The 22,897-nt window shown below is 42.9% G+C and overlaps 1 protein-coding gene across 3 annotated transcripts in view; it reads left to right on the plus strand.

Moving 5' to 3' along the window:
• PHAF1 (phagosome assembly factor 1) overlaps window positions 1-22,897 on the plus strand; it is a 71,568-nt gene that overhangs the window by 45,761 nt on the left and 2,910 nt on the right. For 2 of the 3 annotated variants that reach the window (XM_060253889.1, XM_060253891.1), the window contains exons 7-16: window positions 4,819-4,913; window positions 7,716-7,813; window positions 8,674-8,786; window positions 12,176-12,309; window positions 13,974-14,057; window positions 14,876-14,958; window positions 15,492-15,535; window positions 18,836-18,879; window positions 21,145-21,203; window positions 22,380-22,473. In XM_060253889.1, the coding sequence (XP_060109872.1) occupies window positions 4,819-4,913; window positions 7,716-7,813; window positions 8,674-8,786; window positions 12,176-12,309; window positions 13,974-14,057; window positions 14,876-14,958; window positions 15,492-15,535; window positions 18,836-18,879; window positions 21,145-21,203; window positions 22,380-22,473 (848 nt within the window). The remainder of the gene's footprint in view (window positions 1-4,818; window positions 4,914-7,715; window positions 7,814-8,673; window positions 8,787-12,175; window positions 12,310-13,973; window positions 14,058-14,875; window positions 14,959-15,491; window positions 15,536-18,835; window positions 18,880-21,144; window positions 21,204-22,379; window positions 22,474-22,897) is intronic. The other variant, XM_060253892.1, reaches the window with a different exon arrangement.

Raw genomic sequence — 22,897 nt, forward strand, 5'->3', positions numbered from 1 at the left:
CAGCTTCAAGAGGGGATTGGATAAGCATATGGAGCAGAGGTCCATCATTGGCTATTAGCCTCCGCTTATCGTTGGAACTCTCTGTCTGGGGCAGTGATGCTCTGTATTCTTGGTGCTTGGGGGGGCACAGTGGGAGAGCTTCTAGTGTCCTGGCCCCACTGGTGGACCTCCTGATGGCACTTGGGTTTTTTGGCCACTGTGTGACACAGAGTGTTGGACTGGATGGGCCATTGGCCCGATCCAACATGGCTTCTCTTATGTTCTTATCTGATCTGCCTTTTTTCTGGGGGCCCCATTCTACTAGCAACAGTTTCATCCAGCAGAAATGTGTTTCAGAGAGATCAACCTCTTCAGAGGGGAAATATAAAAGGAGGGCAAGATATAAGTTGGGAGGGGAAAAATATAAATATATGAAGCTGCCTTATTGTGAATCAGACCACTGGACCATCACAGTCAGTATTGTCTACTCAGACAGGCAGCGGTTCTCCATGGCCTAAGGCAGAGAGATCTTTCACATCACCCAGTCTCTGGTCCTTTTAACTGGAGATGCCAGGGATTGAACTTGGGACCTTCTGCACGCCAAGCAGATGCTCTACCACTGAGCCAGGTACCGGAGATACAAACTTTATAAATGATACAGGCAAACCCAATTAACAATATTATTATATTTATTCAAAATACAAACAAAATCAATTGATTCCTAGGAGTGAAAGCAAATTGATTTACTGGGGAACCCACAAAAGCCCCAACAGATGTATTTAATCATCTGCGAGACTAGTTTTTCCCCAAAGGATACCATAAAGGGGGAGGGGTGTAGCTTAGATTTCCATACAAATTAGTTACTTTTTCTAAATATAGCACTTTGAGGAGATGAGTTATCTTCCTTGCAAGTCAGTAAGGTGGTTTTTCAGCACACATGCCCATGTGTCCAGCCTCAACAACCAAGCACAGCTACAATCCGTCTCTATCTCATTGTTTCCTGTCTTCTCCAGTCCTACCCCAGAGGATCTTGAGGAGGCACACTGAACTTCCTTCTCCACTCCTCCGTCACCACTAATGACAACAACCCTGTGAGGTGGTCCAGGCTGAGCAGCCAGCCCCAAGTGACCTAGACAGCAGGGTCCTCCTGACTCAGGAGGGGGGGTGGGTCTGAACCTGGCTCTCCCAGATCCCCCCACACCCAGAGCTCATCCCTCCTACATTTCCCTCGGAAATGGTGGGGCTGAGGGAAGGCCTGACAGAGAGGCTGTTTCTGAAACCTCCAAGGTGTGCTTTTTGTCCTCCTGTGACGCCCTTTCCCTAATGGGCTGAGAACAGATGGGTGAGAAGGAGGTCACTGTCCCCTCCCCCCACAACACCCACTCTCCCTCCCAGCGCCACAGCTGTTCAGTACAGCAGCCATAGCAGCACCCCCTTTTCCCTTCGCTCCTCCACTTGCTTCCATGGCTGAGATGTCTTTCTCCTCAGAGCAGCGCACACAAGACAGCCCAGTTGCCTCCCAATCCACCTGCCAGCACTCCTCCTCCTCTCTCCCCTGCCAGTCCTGTCCCTTCATTGGCAAACTGTTGTTCCATGCACCCACTCTTGCCAGCCCCCTCGCGGTTGCTGTTTGGTGCAGTGATGGCAGCGATGGCCACTTGGTTCTGCCCTCCACTCCCCATGAAGTGGGTTGCCAGACCTTGCTGAGCTGCAGTTGGAGGAGGTGGGAGGGAAAAAAGACCACACGTCTGCTTTCTCTGCTTTCACCTCCATTCTCCCCACACTTTTTTTACCTCAGCCTGTTAGCCCTGCCCCACAGTCATTTCCTTTCTGTTCCTTTACAGCTTTGACCACACACACCTCACCACATGCATCCGCTCACCCTCCTGAGCAGCTGCCTGCCTTTCCCCCCTCACACCAGTTGCTCGCATACCAGATAAGAGCTCTGGATGGTCTGGTTCTGGCCTCCAGGTTTAAATATTGGCAGTGAGGAGGGCAGCAAAGGAGTAGAAAGAATGGTAGGAAGAAGCGTAACTAAGGGTGAATGGGAGCAAATCAAGCTGTAGGTATTAGGTTCCAGTTTGGATTGAGGGTGCAAATCAGAGCTGCTTTCAGACTTCTCAAAAGATGCAACCACTGTCACCTCATTTTAAGAAGCCCCGGCTGTCTGAATGCAAGTGAGTCCAGCAAACCCTGGACACCAGCGCTAGATAGGGCATTTCAAAGTAGAATTTGTAGGTGGTTTGCCAACAGCTTGCAGTGGTTGTGTTGCAGTATCTGGATTCACAAACCACTTGGCTGCAGAGGTGGCGTTATAAGGGGATAATGTAGAGATCTCTGTTGGGAGATGAGAGAGGAAAGAAATTGATGAAATTGGGGCTTGTGCATTAATCTGGAGTTGTCATTAGAGCCTGGTAAACCGACTAGAGCTTGTTGTATCAACTGTGGGTTTTTATGACATCTGAATGCAGCCTAAGCCTTCATGTGAAAGGTGGCTTTTGAGGAAGCATTTGAAGGAACGGAAGCATGAGTTATAAGCTTTTGGGGAAGCATTCCAGGCATAAGTGGCAGCCAAGTCTTTGTGGCTGAGCTGAGATTTGAATATAGATGTCATCTAGGAACTTAACTGCTATACATCATCAGCTCTCTAACTCAATTATAATGTAGGTTACTCTGAGAAGAACATGGAAGTTATCTGTAGCTACAACTTAATGTTAGATTGCTTTTTTTAAAAAAAAAAGTTGATTAAACGACTATCATTAAATTGAATCCAGCCCAAAATTTCCACCTGCTGTAGAGATCTCATGCAAGTGGAAATGCAAGAAAGAGACCACAGTAGCCGTTTGCATTAAATCAGACTAATCATATCTCCATTTGAGGTTTGGTTGATGCCCAGATCTTGTCCAACAGATTCTTTGGCCCTGTACTAAATAGGAAGGAAAACATTAGGTGTTACACAAGGCATTGCACAAGTGGAATTACACTAAGTTGGTTGAGTTTCTGCTTGTGCATCTCTGGATCTTAACTTGTATTTTGAAAGCATTAACTTTGCTAGAAAAACAAAAACAATTTGATCAGCAACAGGCTTGATGCTTTATTATACAACCAAAGTGCAAACATCATAAAACAATGAAAAGTGGTTTTTTTTAAATATAGCAAGTTGGTATAGTTTCTAACTGTGCTGGGTAAGAATAAACAAATTACTGACTAGGAGTTGGATCCAGATTGAATTTTACCATGAAGGGGAAGTGAAACTTCTGCACATTTCCCCCTTTCTGCTGTGCCCCCCTGATTTTACTTCATGCTATTTCTGAGACTTCCCAGTCTTTTTTAGCGAGATGAGTGGGCTTCAGCAGAAGGGGAGAAATAAGGTTCTGTTCCACTGATGGAAATGCTTTCTGTTTTAGTCTCAATCCAACCCCATTGATGGATTTTTTCCTTTAAAAATAAAGAATTAGAACAGAAACAAAGCTTAAGTAACTGTTGCCTTTTTAAAAATAAAGCAGTTTTAAATACAAGTTTCCTAATGATATCATAGTGAAATTTAAAAGATGAGCTAACATCTGGTTAGTGTTATACTTGACTTCATGAAATGTTTGACTGCAGACATAAAATAGTCTGTTAACCAGACCAGCTCTAGTTGTGACTAAATTGAGCTTGTCTTTACGGTTATGGATGATAATGCTCAGTAGCAGTGACCACATCTTAATTATGTAAATAAGTATTTCTTTGAAAAATAATCTGCTTTAAAAGTCTGAACGTCAGTGAAAAATGTGCTAGAAGAGTAGATTATTGGGTTGTGCAGATGTGCCTGATCTAACCAGGGTTAGGAGATAGTGTGCCATAGGCTGGTTTACAAGCTGTGGGTAGTATTAACCTGTTCAGAGGAGCAACATCATTAATTTGTTGAAGCAAAAATAAGCAGATGTCTCAGATGAGGTGGGCTCTATTTCACAAAGACTGATGTCAGAAAAGAAATGTGGTGTTCTTTCATGCCCCTCAATATTTCAGTTTATTTTATCATTAACCTTGGTCCATGTATAACGCTATCATTTGATTCAAGAAAACTGTGAAAAGGCAGGGGAATCCTCATGGGAGAGGAAGGAGTTCATGTCCCCCAAAACTTGCTTCTGTTATCTTAGTTGTAGTTTAGGAAAGTTACATCTACATTAGACCTTTGTATGCTTTGTAGTGCTTCACCTGGGCTCAGAGAAATTGTAATAGAAAATACATTATCTGTTGTTTTCTTAAAATATTTATACCCTGCCTACTCACCCATGGGTTTTTGAGGGCAGCTACCTATGTGATTTCTTCCGTTTTACAAATACTACAAACAGGTTGAGAATAAAAGAAGCCTTCTGCGGCTCTGAAAAAGTCATCTCCACCTTGAGCATTGGGAAATATCTTCCCCAATCCTATACCCTGCTCCTTCTGAAAACTTCCATATTTAATTTTAACTGTCCTCAGACAAATTGAATTCCTAGCTAATAGTTACTGTGTGCTGTCGAGTCACAACTTACTCAAAGGGACCCCAAGACCATGGGGTTTTCAAGACAAAGCTGGTTTGCCATTGCCTTCCTCTGTGCAGCAACTCTGATCTTCCTTGATGGTCTCTCATCCATGGCCAACCCTACTTAGTTTCCAATTTCTGATGAGATTGGGCTACTGGGCTGCTGAAGCTCTAACTACTGACACCATATTTGACTCAACTTAATTAAAGTCTTGGACCATGTGTCTATGAACTTCTCAGTGACTTGATGCCACTTCTGTATCAAAAGGGGAAAGGGAAGTAATGCTGGTTTTTTAAAGTGTGTGTATGTATTCCTTTTCCCCTCCTAGTGTACAACTCAGCAGAGCAACTTTTCCACCTCAACTTCAGAGGACTGTCTTTTTCCTTTCAGTTGGACTCATGGACTGAAACTCCCAAGTATGAGGTCAGCAATTGACTTACTTGAATAAATATGTTGCTTAGCAAAGTAGACTGTGTGTTTTGAAACCCTTGAACAATATTTTCTTTTGCCGTAGTTAATTATTTGTGAGCTATACGGCTTTCCTCCTTGGCTTGGTTGAGACATTACAGGTCTTAAAGTGTAGGAGTGAAGCCTGATGAAGTTTTCTAATGCAATGAAAAGTTAATTTCCACCAGATAGATCCCGGTAGGCAGCCATGTTGGTCTGAAGCAATAGAACAAAGCAATAGACAAGTGCACCTTTACGTTGGTCTTAAAGGTTGCACTTGTCTACTGCTTTGTTTAATTCCCACCAGTTCCTCCTCCCTGCTGCAGACCTGCAGTTAAATCTGAGGGCAGTACAACATGTCAACCAATAGGTGTAAGATGACATGTCTACACAGCAACGTATAGACCAATGTCTGGCAACATAAAGTCACAGTAATGGTAAGAAATACTGGGGAGGCAGCTGGGTCAATTAAAAGCCTGGCGGAAGAGCTCCGTCTTACATGGTTAGGCATTCGTGACTCATGAGCGCTCCACAGGCATCTCTGTTCATCCTTCCCCTGTCCTGCGACTTAGGCTTTCGTGCCTCTCCCACCTCCATCCCTTTTTTGCCAGCAAGTGGCTAAGGTCTGCTGGATCATAGCTGTCAGTGCCCATGATTGGACCTCAAACCAGAGATCAAAACCTTGGTTACCAGGGGCTATAATGCTACTCCATAGATCATGATAACACACAGTTATCAGGAAAAGGAGGGGTAAGGGGTGGGATGTCATCTTGCAGGCCCACAAAATACAAGCTAAAGGAGAAAACTGTGGCAAACAATTTTTATAAAAATTATACCAGAATTTTACTATCGCGTATGTTTAAAACAGGTAGGCAGTTCAGCAGGTAAAGTCCAAATCCACTATCTTATAAGTTGCATACAGGTAGGTGGTTCAACAGGTAAAGTCCAAATCCAGCAGCAGCAGCAGCAAATGTCAGCAAAACAGTTGTGCTGAATAAAGTGAAGAGTCTCTAAAGAAAATAGTTTGACTCAAAATCACTCCTAGCAGGCTCCTCCAGCATAGACAAGTGTGGAGAAAAGGGTCCATGCCTGACGATTGTTTTGGGGTGTAGTTCCCTTTATCAAGAGCCTGGTATCTTATTCAAATAATAGTGAATAGATGCATCAGTTTCAAAATGGAACGGCAAGCCTTCAAATATTCAACTTCACTTCTGCAGAGATTTCCAATAGGTTTTCTGTTGTGCCCACAAAATACAACCAGTCTTCAAACCATGGGTTGACTCTGAGGTCTGAACCGGGCCTTAGAATTTATAATGTGGCCATCCAGGGCTTATTCAGTTGAATGAGAGGCATGCTGCATAAGAAAGAATACTCTCCCTCCGCCTACCGTTATGATTGCAACCAGGGCTTTTATTGTAGAAAAAGCCCAGCAGGAATTCATTTGCATATTAGGCCACACCTCCTGACACCACCATTGTTTTGCACGGCTTTTTTGTAGAAAATGCCCAGTGGGAACTCATTTGCATATTAGGCCGCACGCCCCTGATGCCAAGCCAGAACTGCATTCCTGCTCAAAAAAAGCCCTGATTGCAAGTCAGAAGTTGTGAAAAATTTTCATGAAAATTAAGGCAGTTTCTCCTCTTTTTTGGCCATGCATGTTACAGGCTGGGTTAACTTTTAAACTTCAGAGTGTGACCCAGTTAAATTGGGAAGGAACCCCGTAATGAGAGAATACTCTCAGGCTATCCTGGCAAGGAATATCTTTCCATCATGTAGCCTGAATTATGTTCCATTCTAAAATGTCAAATGTACCTCAGAGCAAGAAAGCGCCAGCCCTATTTCCAGTTCTGAGAACTGCTAGTCTAAAAACATCAAATGAGCCCTGCTGGATCAGACCTATGCACTGTCTATCTAATCCAGCATCCTGTCTCACACGGTGGCCAACCAGATATTCCAGAGCAGTGGTCCCCAACCTTTTTGGCACCAGGGACCAGTTTTGTGGAAGACAATTTTTCCACAGACTGGGTGGGGGGAGGGATATGGTTTCAGGATGATACAATTGTGCACTTTATTTCTATTAGTTTGGTGTGGTGGTTAAGTGCACAAACTCTTATCTGGGAGAACTGGGTTTGATTCCCCCCTCCTCCACTTGCAGCTGCTGGAATGGCCTTGGGTTAGCCACAGCTCTGGCAGAGTTGTCCTTGAAAGGCCAGCTTCTGGGAGAGCTCTCTCAGCCCCACCCTTATAGGGTGTCTGTTGTGGGGAAGGAAGACAAAGAAGATTGTAAGCCATTCTGAGACTCTGAAATTTGAAGGGGAGGGCAGGATATAAATCCAGTGTTGTCTTATTATTATTATTACATTGTAATATATGATGAAATAATTATACAACTCACATCCCAGTTACTAACAGGCCACAGACCGGGGGTTGGGGACCCCTGTTCCAGAGGATAATCTGCCAGAGTGAGTTGCAGAAATCTCGCTGTATTCAGAAACAAACAACAAGGGAAGCGCTGGCTCCGTCTTTCAGCAGCCACGTGCAGAGAACAAATGCAACTGGTAGAGCTCCAGCAAATACTTTAGGGCATCTGGTTTTGCCACAAGCAGGAGACCCCTGCTGCAAGATACTCCATGGAGTTTTTATTTCTAATTTACAGCACAAGAGAGGTCAAGTTTTGTGGGTCTTTGGAGATCCCCTCCAGTCGCACTTGGTAACAAATTTGGCACTTATATACTGTGTTGTCCTGCAGTGAAAACATTTTTGTTTTACTCTCCCTAGCCAAACTTTGCCCATGGCCTAGCTTCTTTGCAAATTCCACATGGCGCAACTGTGAAACGCATGTACATCTATAGTGGAAACAGTCTGCAGGATACCAAGTAGGTGACCTCTGGGATTGTGATTCCCACATAGATGAACAGTGCATAATGTTAATCTTCTGTCATGTTTTGTGCATGCAATTCCACAAATGCTAGTTGTATCTGAATTTTATTCTCAAGCATTTCCAGCTATTTGCCTCGTCTTTTGTTCGATCAAGCCAGTTTGCTTGCTTAAATGTTGGGCTAGTAATTCTTGGGTTTGCAGACATATCCCCCAAATATGAATTCACTAAGGCTTTACCTAACCTCCAATAATTACTCACAGGCTGAAGTCTACTGAGATAACTTCTGTTTAGAAGTCACGTGGTAAGACACTTGAAGGGAGATACTATAAGCAAGTTCTCTGGTCTTTCCCAATACTTTCCCATTACCTGAGTCATTTTAACTGAAGATGGTGAAGATTGAACCTGGGACCTTCTGCATGCAAAGCAGATGCTCCGTTACTGAGCCACAGCCCCACCCATTGCTGCTGGCATAGAAAAAGAAAACAAGAAACAGTTTCTGTTTTGAGACCTTTTGTGCCTTTTTAGTTGTTTTACATAAGAAGTGATCTATATAGTCCAGCATCCTGTCTAACCCTGTGACCAATCAGTTCCTGGGGGGGGTGGGGTGCAACAATAGGGCATAGAGCCTGAGACCCCTTCCCTTGATGATGTCTCCTGGCCCTGGATTCAGAGGTTGACTGCCTCTGAACATGGAGGTTCCCTTCAGTCACCATGGCTAGTAGCCAGTGATAGACCTCTCCTCCATGATTGTGTCTAATCCCCTTTTAAAGCTGTCTATGCATGTGGCCATCACTAGCAGGGAATTCCACATTTTAATTACTCTCTGTGTAAAGAAGTATGACCTTACCATTGCAGGGCTCCCATGATGCCCCTCAGCTGTTTCCTTGGAAATGTCTACGCAGAGAACGTTGATGTTCTGAGAGATGGAACTGGACCCTCAGGTTTACGGCTTCGCTTACTCACTGCAGGTATAACGATTGAGCAGAGACATCTGAGCACCTCTTTCCATTCAAAGGCACAACCGCAGACGTGACCGTGTGTAGCATAATACTTACGGTAACACGTTTTGAGAGCATTGATTCATTTCAAAAAACTTGCTTCCAAATTGTCCCTCTGCTGTGCCACGGTGGGCTCTAATATTCCAGGAAATATTACTTCAGGTATTTCCATACTCATTATGGTACCCTTACCAGCAATTATAAGCATGAAAGTGGAGAGGCCGGACGAACTAGAGGTGAATTAGGTTTGCTGGGGTGCTCGGCTGACATTATAGCTGAAAATCATCAAACTGTATTTGAGGCTGCCCTACTGTTCGTGCAGAGGTTCTTACACTGGGGTGCCCAACCTTTTTGAGTCTGCAGGCACCTTTGGAATTCTGACAGAGGGGTGAGAGCAACCCCCCCCACACACACACAAAATAAAATGGCTGCCACAGGACGCCTGCTGAAGGAGCTGGAGCCAACCACAAAAAGACTGCTGGGTTTCTTCAGTCACGTAGTGAAGATCCTTGTGCTATGATGGCAGCTGCTGGTAAAACAACATTTTAAAAAAAATCTGCACAACCAATTAAATCTCCCATGGCCAGTCAGAAGCCTTGCTGGGCAAAAGTCCCACGAGGTCTACTAAAAACACTTGGCGGGCTTCAGGAAAGGTGTCAACGAGTGCTGTGGTGCCCTCAGCCACCACATTGGAGATCCCTGTTCTACCACTTAGCTGGCTGTAGTCAGTGAAATCAAGGATAGACCTCCACATTCTAAATACTCAGCAACTATTTACTTAATCTAAAGGCATTACGTACAGTACATACAAAATAGCATGACTTCTTGTACAAGTACATTGAAGTATGTGGCTACTAAATTACCAGAGTAACACAGCATAACATTCACAGAAACACTTACTGACATCGATAATATTGATAATAAAATATTATCAGTGCCTGCTTTTTAATATGTATGTATTTATTTGATTTAATTTATAGCCCACCTTTCCCATAGAATAGACCCAAGGTGGGTTACATCTGAAGGATCTGCAGGCAAGTCTAGATTCAAGTGTTACTTTTTAAGCTGTAGCTTCTGCAAAGAGCTCTCAGAAGGTGACAGAGATTTTGACTCCCCTTCTTTCCAGCCTTATCACTCCTGTAGCTTTCCATCGCCTGTGGTGGTGGAAAGTGCCGTCAACTCACAGATGACTCATGGTGACCCCCTAGAGGCATTTTCAAGGCGAGAGATGTTTAGAGGTGGTTTGCCCTTGCCTTCCTTCACATCATGCCCCTGTTTTTCATTGGGAGGCCTCCTATCCAAGTACTAGCCAGGGCAGACTCTGCTTAGCTTCTGAAATCTGACAAGAACCGACTAGCTTGGGTACCTCCAAGCAAGCTGAAGAAGTGGTTTGGAGTTGGAGTGAAGAACAGAGGGACTCAAAAAAGACAGAGGGAGGAAGGAGGGAGGGAGTATGGAAAGTAGCAAAAGGAAAAGCAGAAAAGGAGGATGTGTGGAAGGGGCAAAAAGAGAACAGAGAGAAGAAGGGAACTTGAAAAAAAGGAGAAGGATAGGTAGGTGAATAGAGCCAGGAAGCAGGGCAGAAAATAGGTGCCAGGAAGCACATTTGGCAGATGTTAGAGCACCTGCAGTCACCATGTTGGGAGTCACTGCTCTAGGGCAAACTGTGGTGAAATGCTGCTGACATAGCATATCTTTGGGATTTGCCCTAAAATAGGGTAGGATGATGCAGGTTTTATAAGTACAGAAATACAGCAAAATTCAAAGTCAGCCCTTCAGGTTGTAGAAAAATGTTCCAGTGATGATTCTTCCCCCGTTCTGACCATGCGGTGCCCTTTTCCTGTGAACTTATAAGATTTTGGGATCTGATGGCATATGTATGAGAATCTTGGGCATATAGTGGAAAAGAGGTTTTGCTGTTATCAGGTCACAGTGGTGGCAGGGGTGAGTGGGAACTGGGCTAGCAGTGGTTTGAATGGTGTTGGGTTTAAATGAACTTTGGATGCAAGTTCAGGGTTAGCTTAATTTGCAGCCAATGTAATAAATTATGTTTACTGGTTTAGCCAATCTTGTTGCCTGTCACCATGTTAGTACCACAGGAGTAAGAACATTTTGATTGTGCTTAGAATTTTAAAAGAAGATTAAGACTGTAGCCAACTTTAAGTGAATTTTGCTTCTGTCTTTACAGAGGAGGAGAAAGGAGAGATGTCTAGGACAGGGAACGTGTATCCTGGCGTAGTAGGAAGGAGTTAGCTAATGTCCAGATAATATGAATGACTTTTTCAAGATAGAAGTGTGAGGTCTGGGTAACGTACATGCCTGAGATTTAAAGAGAAACTGTTGGCTGCTTATTAGTTATATACATTGTTGATTAAGTCATGAATTTGTGAACCAAATGAACCTTGAAAAAAAGGTATGAATTTTAAATAAATTGGGTGTAGATCATTTGGGTATCTATATGTCTCTGAAGCTTCTAATGTAAAAATGGAATGGTTTGTCTATGGATGTGGGGGTGGAGAACTAGAAAATTAGTGATCAAAAATGTGATTATTATGCAAATGTTTATCTAAGCATATGCATTCTGTGCACTTCTGTCATTGACTTATAATGTTTAGGTGTAGCATTATACAGATACTTTGTTGCTGCTTGAGATGTTCAAAGGCACAGGTAATTAATAAAGTATAAAAACCTTCCAGAGTCATAATTTACTGTACAGTTCTTAACAGAACCAGGATATGAGAGCATTTTTAGAGAATAGTCCTCATACAATGATTTTAAACTTTATGCCATGAATATATTGGCTTGGAACCCCACCTTTGGGCAGAAAGGCAGGATATAAGTTTTGTAAAGGAATAAAATCTAAATGAAAGTTGGGGCGGGGGTTCTGCCTGTTACTTCCTCCCGTGGCAGACTTCCAGCATCTCCCAGTATTATTCCCAGGGACCCCCTAGGAGTAGCATGGCAGGGGCAGGGAGCATTTCAGGCTATGTAAAAGGTAAAGGCAAGCACCAGTCGTTTCCGACTCTGGGGTGATGTGCTTTCACAACGTTTTCACCGCAGACTTTTTACGGGGTGGTTTGCCATTGCCTTCCCCAGCCATCTACACTTTCCCCCTAGCAAGCTGGGTACTCATTGTATCAACCTCGGAAGGATGGAAGGCTGAGTTGACCTGGAGCCGGTTACCTGAACCAGCTTCCACTAGGATCGAACTCAGGTCGCGAGCAGAGGGCTCCATTTTCTTAAAAATATTTTTTTAAGTTTCATTTTTATTTAGCTACATGCTAGGCTTCAGATGGTATAAATATCTCAGAAATGTGGAACACCGCAAGCTACTAACAGTTTGCTTTGTCCCACCCTAGGTTGCGGCCCTGGTGTATTAGCTGATGCCAAGATGCGGGTATTTGAGCGCTGTGTGTATTTTGGTGATTCGTGCCAAGATGTTCTGAGCACTTTGGGGTCTCCTCACAAAGTCTTCTACAAGTCAGAAGATAAGGTGAGACAAAAGCAGCCAGTGTTAATGCAAACTTGTAACTCTTTTTAATTGGTGGTGGTGGAAAGTGCCGTCAAGTCGGAGCTGATTTATGGCAACCCCTCATAGGGTTTCCAAGGGAAGAGATGGTTTGCCGTTGCTTGCCTTTGCATGCTGACCCTGGTATTCCTTTGGGGTCTTCCATAAAAATATTAGCCAGAGCCAAACCTGGTTAGCATCTGAGATCCGATGAGATCAAGCTAGCCTGGGCTGTCCAGGTCAGGACTAATCAGCACACTAAAAAAATCAAGTAGGCTATCCACACATTAGATAACAAGGGCATAAAGTTCCCTAATAAATACTCCCTTTCCAAGTGTCCTGGGTCTTTTGCTCCAGGATATGCCATTCCTATCTCTGAACTGGGATCTCCTCTTCCTGGCTACCCCACTCAATCAAGGGGCTTTTTTTGCCTTTGCGGTCTCCCAAACCCATGTTACATGTTTGTTTATTTTGGCCTTACAAGCAAGATGGTAATCCTGTGTCAGAACTATACCACTTGAAATTTCAGACTGCAGCCAGAGGTTCCCAAGATGAAAATAGGCTTTCATGAAAACCAGCCCTGCATGTAGATAACTTGCAGGTTGTGACAAAACAAATAAATGGACATTACACTTGCTCTTTGACATGCTGGATTTCTGTGCATAGGGAATTTTTTTGTAAGAAGGAACTTTGCAAGACCCACTCTTCCCCTGGGTTCTCTGCACAGTTGTGGCACACATTTGCTAACTCACTGACTATTTGTGAGAAGTGGACCTTAGTCTTTCGTTTCTGCATTACCTCGTTCTTTGTGTGCCCTTTCTCATTTTCTCTCCCCCCCCCCACCTTTATGCCATCCCTACAGCTCCCGTGGTGCCTTGAAAGCTTGGCCTTCTTTGCCTGCCTTTTTGTTGACGATTGTTCTAAGCATTTGGGCAATGGGATTCTTGAACTCAGAAGGCCCTTTTTCCTCTCAGTCTCATAGACTGTTGCTGAAAGAGCCAGGCGCCATATGTGGCAGCTAGGAATACTTCTGCATGGCAAAAACTGCAACCACGTTCCCTTTGCAAACATTAATTCTTGGAATCTATTTGAATCATGAATTTCTGAAAGTTCCCAATTGTATGAATATTCAGTGGGGAGGGGAAGGAAAGAGGAGGACTCCTAAATTTTTCCTAAGGGGGGAAATTGAACAAAAGATGGAGCCGAGAGCCTTGTGGGCTGGAGAAGACCTTTCATTCCTCTTGACTGCCATGTAAAGTGTTAGGAGATGGAGAAGATGGGAGGTTAATTGCCCCGCCTCCTGATTATGCGAAGTTGCATTCATTGTGTCTCAGATGCTGAAATTATCTAGTGGCAGTGATGATTGCTGTTGGGGCTGAATGTTTATTCCATTGCCAGTCAACGGTTATATTTGTGAAAGTGGACAGACCTAGTTGAGTTTGAAAAGGGTTTTGCCTCCATACTCCTGGTATGATGAACTCTATATATCAACTCACTGCCCACTTTCTCTATATTTAAAGATAACTTGCCGTTCCATTTCGTCTGATGAAGTCTGCTTAAGAGCAATAAAAAGCTTTCATTCTGAGTAAAACTTAGTTGGTCTTAAAGGTGCGCTTGTCTACTGCTTTGTTCTGTGGTTTTCTTTGTAGATGAAAATTCATTCGCCGTCCCCTCACAAGCAGGTTCCTTCCAAATGCAATGACTACTTCTTCAACTACTTCACATTGGGAGTGGTAAGCTGCAGATTTTCAAAGCAATTACTATCTAGTGGAGCTTATGTAACTTTGCGTAACACCTAGGACGTGTTAAGTAATTGATGTGGGAGCCGATATCGTATGAATCCTTAATTGCTGTTTGCTGGGAGCGCTGAATCTTACCTTTCCTTTTTTCCCCCTTGTCTGTTTGGTTAATGACACATGAACTCCATCAGGGTGGTACAGAGCACATTGTACATAATTGATATTCACTGTGCACAGAATGAAACCTTGCTCCATCAGACACAAAATGCGCTTGAGAAAAAGCAGTACTGGAAGGAATCTCTGCCTTGTCGATTAGCAGAGCCTCTTATGGAGGGAAAAAATGGCACAGAAAAGATAAACTGTGCTCAGTTCCTTTAAGTTCCAAAATCTGGCACCTGCAGCTATTCAAAACAGCATTTCTGCTCAGTGTCTCTCAAAAATGCTCATGAGATAAGTTCTAATGATCATGACCTGAAAAAATCTGCTCACCCCTTGATTCTTTTTTATTTTGTAACACCTAGCTAGATGAAGATGTCTGGCAAACTCAAAAGTTTGTGTTGTTTTGGTTGATCCTTGTAAAAGATGTTACATAGATTTGGCAGGGGGGGCTCCCTCCAGGGAAAGAGAAATTCTTATCTTGCACCGTGGCATTGCCATAATATTTCTTCATTGGTTTCTGATAGAAATCTGTGTTGAAGTTGTTGCTTGGGGGAGTGCACATTGCAGTGTTTTGCTGATTTATGGGTAATTGTTTTAATAATTTCATTTACAGTTGGCCCACTTCCCCCCCCCCCTCCAATTTTCACTTGCAGGATATCCTTTTTGATGCAAACACCCACAAAGTGAAGAAATTTGTCCTACACACTAATTATCCTGGTCACTACAACTTCAATATGTGAGTAGTGAGACTGTTGTTGTTATTTTTTACATTTGGGAAATGCATGAAATTATGGCAATTCACAGGGTGCCCAATCTCTACCTGCTATCCCAGTTCCCTACTGGTGTTTAAGTCTTGGTCAATACAGTTATTTCCCCTCCTTCACCCCCAGCATGTTTCATGGGGCTGCTATGATTTTTTTTTAAAGGATAACTAAAATTGAGCCCCAAGGATTCCAAATTCCACTTCAGTCTGCCTGGAGTAACTTCTTTACCATAGAGTTGTCACTTCCCAGGAAGAAAGTGGCTGTTTTGGAAGGTGGACTTCTGAGGTCCCTCCCCTCTACAAACCCCACCTTTTCCAGGCTCCATCCCTAAAATCTCCAGGTATTTCTCAACCCAGAGTTGGCATCCCTTGCCTGAAGTCACCCAGCCAGCTTCCATGTCATCCAACATTCTAACCACAGCACCACGCTGGCTACAAGTCATTGTCAGAAGCAGTAGGCCTCAATTTCACCAGTGCTAATTCCTTTTTCAATTTCAATTTTCTAGCTACCACCGTTGTGAATTCAAGATTCCACTAGCTATTAAACGAGGTAAGACAGAGAACATACCTGTAAATCGGTGTATGTGGTGTTTTATGCTTTTTAAAATCCCTTTTATGGGGTTTGGAACCCCCATCCTTTTGACCCTGAATAAATGCAGAATAAATAGTTTCAGTGCCTCCCTCATCCCTTACATCTAATCAATGTAAAGGAAATACATGCTGCATTGTCTTCAAATGTTTTAAAATGTTATTTTGATGAAAATAGTAAAGCATTGGATTTGTTTGAATATAGCACTGAAGCGACACTTGATCTCTCCCCTCCCCCCAAATCAAATATTTTAGTTCAATTATTATTATTATTATTTGTTGATTTATTTATTTAATTTATACCCCACCCTTTCCCAGGGCTCATAAAATCCATCAAGCAATAAAACAATGAATGTTATTGAGTCATAACAACACCATGGGTTTAAATTTCTATACTACGTATAGAAATCAGATCATATCGTGCTCTTGTTTAAGGCACTGGAAAAATTTCCAGTTCATTATTTTTGAGGAGGGGCACATTAATACTATTAAGCAGGAAATGTTTGGGAATTGGGACATTTCTGCAGCCATGAGAACTAGAAACATATGGCTTTAAGAAACCAAAGTGCTGAGACTTGAGCTTGTGTACCCAGTGCCACTTTCTGTATGCCTGTGGAGCCACAGTAGGTGCTTGCAGCCCTGCCTCTTTTGCTTCCTTCTCCCACCACATTGATCCGTTTGCCTTGAACAGCCGACCTATTACTGTTCCTCCAGCCCACTCCCATCACCCCTTCCAAAACGTACCTGGATCATCATAGAATTACCCAATTTATGTTCTTTGGATCCACTTTCTGTTCTCACTTCTCCTTGGCCTCTTCTCCAAGTTCATCTCCCCACCCCCACCCCATCTTCTCCATGGTAAAGTTTCTGAAAACTTTTAAAGTTGTGGGTTTGCTATTTATTGGATTTATATCCTGCCCTCCACTCTGAAGAGTCTCAGAGCGGCTCACAATCTCCTTTACCTTCCTCCCCCACAACAGGCACCCTGTGAGGACTCTCACAGCAGCTACCCTTTCAAGGCAGCTGCCCTGCCAGAGCTATGGCTGACCCAAGGCCTTTCCAGCAGGTGTAAGTGGAGGAGTGGGGAATCAAACCTGGTTCTCCCAGATAAGAGTCCTCACACTTAACCACTACACCAAACTGGCATTTACATTTGCGTAGCCTGGAAAATGATCTCTTGAGTGAAAGAAACATATTTTTTTGGTGGGGATGCAGAGTCAGTTTGCAGGATACAATTCATGTTCATGCACAAATTTCCAACCAGCCCGAGATACGTGTTTGTACAAGCAGGTGGTGTTGTTTTTTTACATTTATTCCCTTTCATCATTTGGTCCTTTGCCTGCAGAGGATATTTGTAACACAGCTCCATAACAGGATGTGAAATTAGGGAGTGCAGAGGTAATTGACACCAGTTCCTGGGATTACCAGTCATAGATCAGCATCAGTGCAGCTTCCAGCAGTGTCACAAGCCCCATCCTTGATCTGCCATTCACATGGCCCTGCTTAAGTAGAAAATAGGGTGAATGTCAGTTTAACCCATGGGATATGTAGCTTATTACACAACTCTTCGTATTCCTGTTGCGTTTAAAAACAGCATCTAAAGCAGGCATTCTTAAAGAGTGTGTGCCAGGAGAGAACTGCTTATTTATTTATTGGCCTATCTCATTTATATCCTGGATTTCTTCCCAATGGACACCCAAGCTGCGTACATAATTCTCCACTCTGCCAGTTTATTTGATCAGTACGCACGCAAAGTACATTCCCAGAGGAGTCTGTCTGCTGCATCCCTGTTTGATTTACCCCTCTAACCTTGCTTCTTTTTTCTCACTTTCCATGGGGGGGATTAGTGTGCCTTATCTCTGGGTATGATTCAGTCTCTTCCAATACAGAGGTATGGAAAGAGTTACCTGCCCTGTTGCAGTTCTGCCTGAGTCACAACTGAAAAGCCAATCAGGAGGCACACCCAGAACAGTAATTCATGTTCCATCACAAGAGATGGACTCCTTGGCTGGACTGTAGGCCACTGAAGAAGACACATTAAGCTGAAACATGTTTGGCCTGTTGGTTTTATGTATATAATCCTTTTGGTCTGTAGTGGAGTTTTGACAAATTGATATTCGCATTTTTAATTGTCATAGAGTGGAATACCTGTAGTATATTTTAGTTGTTAAACTCAACTTTTGAGCACCCACTTCCTTTGCAGGTAGATCATTTTTTACATTTTCACTGTAGATCAGGGGCCCTCAGCCATTTTGAGCCTGCGGGCACCTTTGGAATTCTGACACAACATGGTGGGCGCAGCCACAAAATGGCTGCTGCAGGAGGTGGAGACAGTCTCAAAATAGCTGCTGCAGCTTTCCTGCAGTCACACAGTGAATATCCTTGTGCTGTGGTGGCAGCTGCTGTCAAAGCAACATCGATAGAAATCTGCACATTCAAACAAATCTCCACTGGCCAGTCAGAATCTTTACTGGGTAAAAGCCCCAGCTCACTTTCTAAAAACACTTGATGGGCAGCAAGAAAGGTTTCAGTGGGCAACATGGCACCCGTGGCCACCACATTGGGGACGACCCCCCCCCCCCCAAGATCATTTAAAGTTGTAAAGGTGAAGTTTGATTCCATTTTCAGTAAATAGTATACCTTTAACTCTGAGACACTTGGGAAATTGATCTAAAATGACCCTTAGAATAAGCTATCTAGCAGAGGATGCGCTTTTATTTTCTGTGGAACACCTAACTCACGACATGTGCCATTTAATAATGTTGTTGTTGTTATTTATTCAATTTATGTATCCTGTTCGTCCCTCAAAGTAGACTCAGGGTGGGTTCCATCAGAAAATTAGACATTAAAACAACATTAAAATTTACAATATAAAACAGCTAAAATACAGAACTTAAAAACAATGAGTTGACAATCATGACCGAATCAGGTCCAGAGATCCATCAGATCCCAAGAATGCTGGAGTGGGGGCTGGGGGAAGCCTAACAGAAGGTGATGTCTGCTGCTTCAACTGAAGGCCTGGCAGAAGAGCTCTGTTTTGCAGGCCCTGCGGAAGTGTGATAGGTCCCACAGGGCCCTGATCTCCAAGGGAAGCTCATTCCACTAGGTGTGGGCCAGGGCCGAAAAAGCCCTGGCTGTAGTCAAGGCGAGTCAAACATCTCTCATTTGTGGAAGGAGAAGAATATTTGCAGTTAGTTTGTAGAAGGAGTAGAGTGTACCTTTTAAGTGTCATCTAACAAGAACTTCTGTTCTCTGCAAACAGATAGCACTGATTCACAGACAGAAACATGCACAACTTATAGCAAGGTAAGTTGCAGCTGGAGTTAACGTTTTCTAGAGTACCTTCTAAACTGCAAGAGTTGTACATCCCTTTATTGTACATTAAGGAAAGGGATGCTTGTTTAGTACAAGTCAGAAATGTAGATTCCGCAGCAAAGGAAGGAAATTCTGCAAGGATTGCAGAATAACCTGTATTTTGCAAGTGCTGGATTGTGGAACTTAATTCTGCTTAGCATCTGCTGAGGTGATAAAGTTATTTGTTGCAAAGTATTTGTTGATATCATGCACTGTTTCGATTAATCTGTTAGGCTAATGGGCTAATCTTGATTGGGGAATTGCATTTGATATGCATACTTGCAAAAACCATAGATGGCATGTGATCTTAGAAGAGGCATCCTCACCTGGCTGCAGTATTCCCTCTAAGCTGAGTTAGTGTGAGCTTGCTCACAGATTTTTAGCCTCCAGCTCACACATTTTTGCCTTAACTCAGGAAGGGTTGCCCCAGAGCAAGCTAATTTATGCAGTAGCTCAGAACTTTAACGACAGGAGCTCAGAACTTTAATGCCAGTAGCTCACAAAGTAGAATTTTTGCTCACAAGACTCTACACCTTAGAGGGAACATTGCCTGGCTGAACATGCCTCTTCTAAGATTCATGGGGATTATCTAAAAATAGAATGGTGTGTGCTTTTTTCTTTGCAATTATTATTTATTCACTCACTAATGTATGCAGATTTAACAGAGTCAAACCCTGTGCTATTAATCCTTACGGCTTGTAGTGCTGTGGACTCTTAGGAGTGAACCCCAATAAACACAGTAGGGTTCACTTTCAAGTAGTGTGTAGATTTGGACTGTGAGATGTTAAAAATGTACTTATAGGAACACATACCCCACTTTTCCCTTTTGGTTCAAGGCAGCATGCAGTTCTAAAACATAATCGGTGATTTAATCAAACTCTGTTGATTGCCTCCCCACAAGAAAATGCCTGTGGATCAAACCCTCTGTTTAAAGCCCTGGGGAGGAGGTAAAACAGGTTTATAACACCTCTTTAAAAGCCTCTTAAGGTCAGTGCCCTCCTTGCTTCCTCATGGAGTCAGTTCCGCAAGGTGGGAGCCACTATTGAGGAGGAGTGGACTCTGGTGGATGCCAGGCAGGTGGGCTTAAATGGACAAGCAGAGGTGCCAGCTGAAGGGCTGTAAGTGACACAAAGGGAGCATAGGGGGAGAGATGTCATAACTGGCACTTTGAATTGAACTCAAACCAGCTGACAGCCAATGTGGCTGTTATAAAATAGGCAAGATGTTTTCCTAATGACTAGTCCCTGGCAATTATCAGGCTTTTGTGTTCTACTGAATTAGTTGCTTTTTGTAGACTGACTTCAAGGGCAGCCCCACAAAGAGTGTGTTACAGTAGTCCAGCTGTGTGATTGCAAAAGGGTGACAGCTGTGGATATTTTAGCATAGAGTGATGTCTATTAGCTGGGATGCTGTCTGAACTGAAGATTAGTTATTGCCACTAGAATCTGTTCTCTACTTTTGACTAGCTTCATTTTACCTTCATTTTTTGTTCTTTTAGTAGTATCACTTTCATATTTAAAAGTTTGGATCCTGTTTATCATCCCTTGAACATGGGAGTCCAAGTGGCTTTCAGCAATGAGTATAAACCCATAGTATGTAAGGCCAGCCTAAAAATACAGTCTGCGCATTCAAAACTCTGCCAAAAGAAGTTTACTTGGGCCATGTAAAATAAACACTTCTCCCAAAACTCTTACACAATTACAGTGTGTAAATATACTTGTGAAAACCTGATTACACTTAGAGGAACTACAAAGAAACATTTCAGTTGCATGGTGGGGAAATCATAATAGAAAAGGCCCTCTTTGGCTTTTGTAACTATAACCCTCCAGTCAAACTAGAGAAAGAGCGGGCTTTGTTCTCTCTTATCCATGAAGGCTAGGAACTTTCTTTTTAAAAAAGAGAGAGCGGAGGATTTTGCAGTGTAGTGTGGTGACCAGATTTATAAACCAATTAATAAGCTATTTAATACTTGTCTCCTTATAATGCAAAGACATTTGGAAGTCAAAGTCAGTTGCTTGCAGCTGAACTCAAAGTCACAAACATTCTGTTATTACAATTTTATTTTATTCTAAATTTGTTTTTTGTTTTTTTACAAAAATCATAAACTGGCACAATAATGTTAGAAGCTAAATGTTCATAGCCAAACTTTGCGTTTCTAAAAGAAAGACAATCCAAAGCATGCTTCTTTATTCTCTATGATCTGTCATATGCTTACAGTGGGATAATATTCAGGATCTTCTTGGACACCCAGTGGAGAAGCCAGTGGTACTTCATAGGTAAAGATTTGTTCTTTTTTTTTGTCACTTAGATAAGAATTGTTTGAGTTAAAGAAGTGAACATATTTATCTGCCTTACACTGAATCAGATCATTGGTCTATCAAGATCGACATTGACTGGCAGTGGCGTTCCAGAATCTCAGGTCTTTCCCATCACCTACTACCGGATCCTTTTAATTGGAGATGCTGGGGATTGAACCTAGGACCTTCTGCATTCTAAACTGAGGCTCTGCTACTGACCCACTGCCCTCACTTAGCTGGGCAACAGAAAGAGAGAGCTAGTAAAACTTAATAGCAAAGCTCATGCCGTGTCTTGAGCAAAGAAAAGGAAATAGTTTCTGAAATATTCTTGTAATTTGCAAAAGTCCACCTAGCATTGACTGCACCATCTCCCTATCTGTTGATCCATGTTTTGCCTAACCTTCCTCCAGGGACCAGAGCACTTTGCCCTTCCCACAGTCTTGTGACCCAGGTTAGGCTGAGATAAACGGGTCCCAAATAGAATGGAGGAAATAGCTGAATGGGAATTTGAACCCTGCTCTGCCAGGTTTGGCTGTCTGTGATCTGTAGTGTCCATGGATCCTTTAGAATAATTAAACTGGGATAGAATCATAAATAAATATAGAATGAATTTATAATGTAGCGAGCCAAACTTTATTCCCCTCCATGAATAGAAAGACAATAGCAGCCTTATTAAATAAATAATTTGCTAATTAAATAAATAATCTAACAAGCGGGAAGAGAATCTAGAGACTTAAATCTTTGCCAAGCAAACAATTCTCTGTTTACTTTGTTTATACCCAGCCTTTCTCCCTATTGGAGTCCCAAAGCAGCTGACATTATTCTCCCACTCTTCCATTTTATCCTCACAACAACCCTATAAGATAGGTTAGGCTGAGTGTGTGTGACTGGCCCGAGGTCACCCAACAGACTTCCACACCAAAGTGGGGATTTACACCCAAATCTCCCAGATCCTGGTCCAATACTGGCCACTGCGCCACCATTGCTTAACCATGGTTAAAGAAAAGAAGCCTGTATGACAGTAGGAGAGTGTATATGATGAAAGGCTGAATCGGCATCCAGTGAAGAAAGAACTGTTGTTGTTCATATTGATGCTGTTTCCAAATTTATCACTCAAAACTTAATGATTGTCCATCTTATCATTTGGTGTTTCAGACTTCTTTCGTGTTCTTTCAGGTCATCGTCTCCAAACAACACAAACCCATTTGGATCAACGTTTTGTTTTGGACTGCAGCGGATGATATTTGAGGTTAGGAAGAACAACATATTTGCCTAGAAGAAGTGGCAGAGCGGAACTTGTGGGATTCTTGTATTTCTTGCAATACTGGCTATTTGTGGTTCTTTCAGAAACTGTGTGTTGGAAGTAAGGAAGGCTGTGATGCGTGCAGGCCATTTCATTGCATTGTTGTCTATAGACACTGTATTTATTACTAGCACTGGCTGTATTTATCCCACACTGATGGAAAGAGCCATCACGCTTCAGCCAACTTACGTTGACCTCCGTAAAGTTTTCAAGGCAAGATATAAATGGGATGGGGGGCAGGGAGTTTGCCGTTGCCTGCCTCTGAGTAGCAACCCTGGACTTCCTTGGCAGTCTCCCATCCAAGTGGTAACCAGAACTGACCCCTCCCCTCCCTCCTTAGTTTCTGAGATCCATTGTCAGGGTATCTATC

The sequence above is a fragment of the Heteronotia binoei genome, chromosome 14 (assembly GCF_032191835.1).
Source record: "Heteronotia binoei isolate CCM8104 ecotype False Entrance Well chromosome 14, APGP_CSIRO_Hbin_v1, whole genome shotgun sequence".
Classification (NCBI taxonomy): domain Eukaryota; kingdom Metazoa; phylum Chordata; class Lepidosauria; order Squamata; family Gekkonidae; genus Heteronotia; species Heteronotia binoei.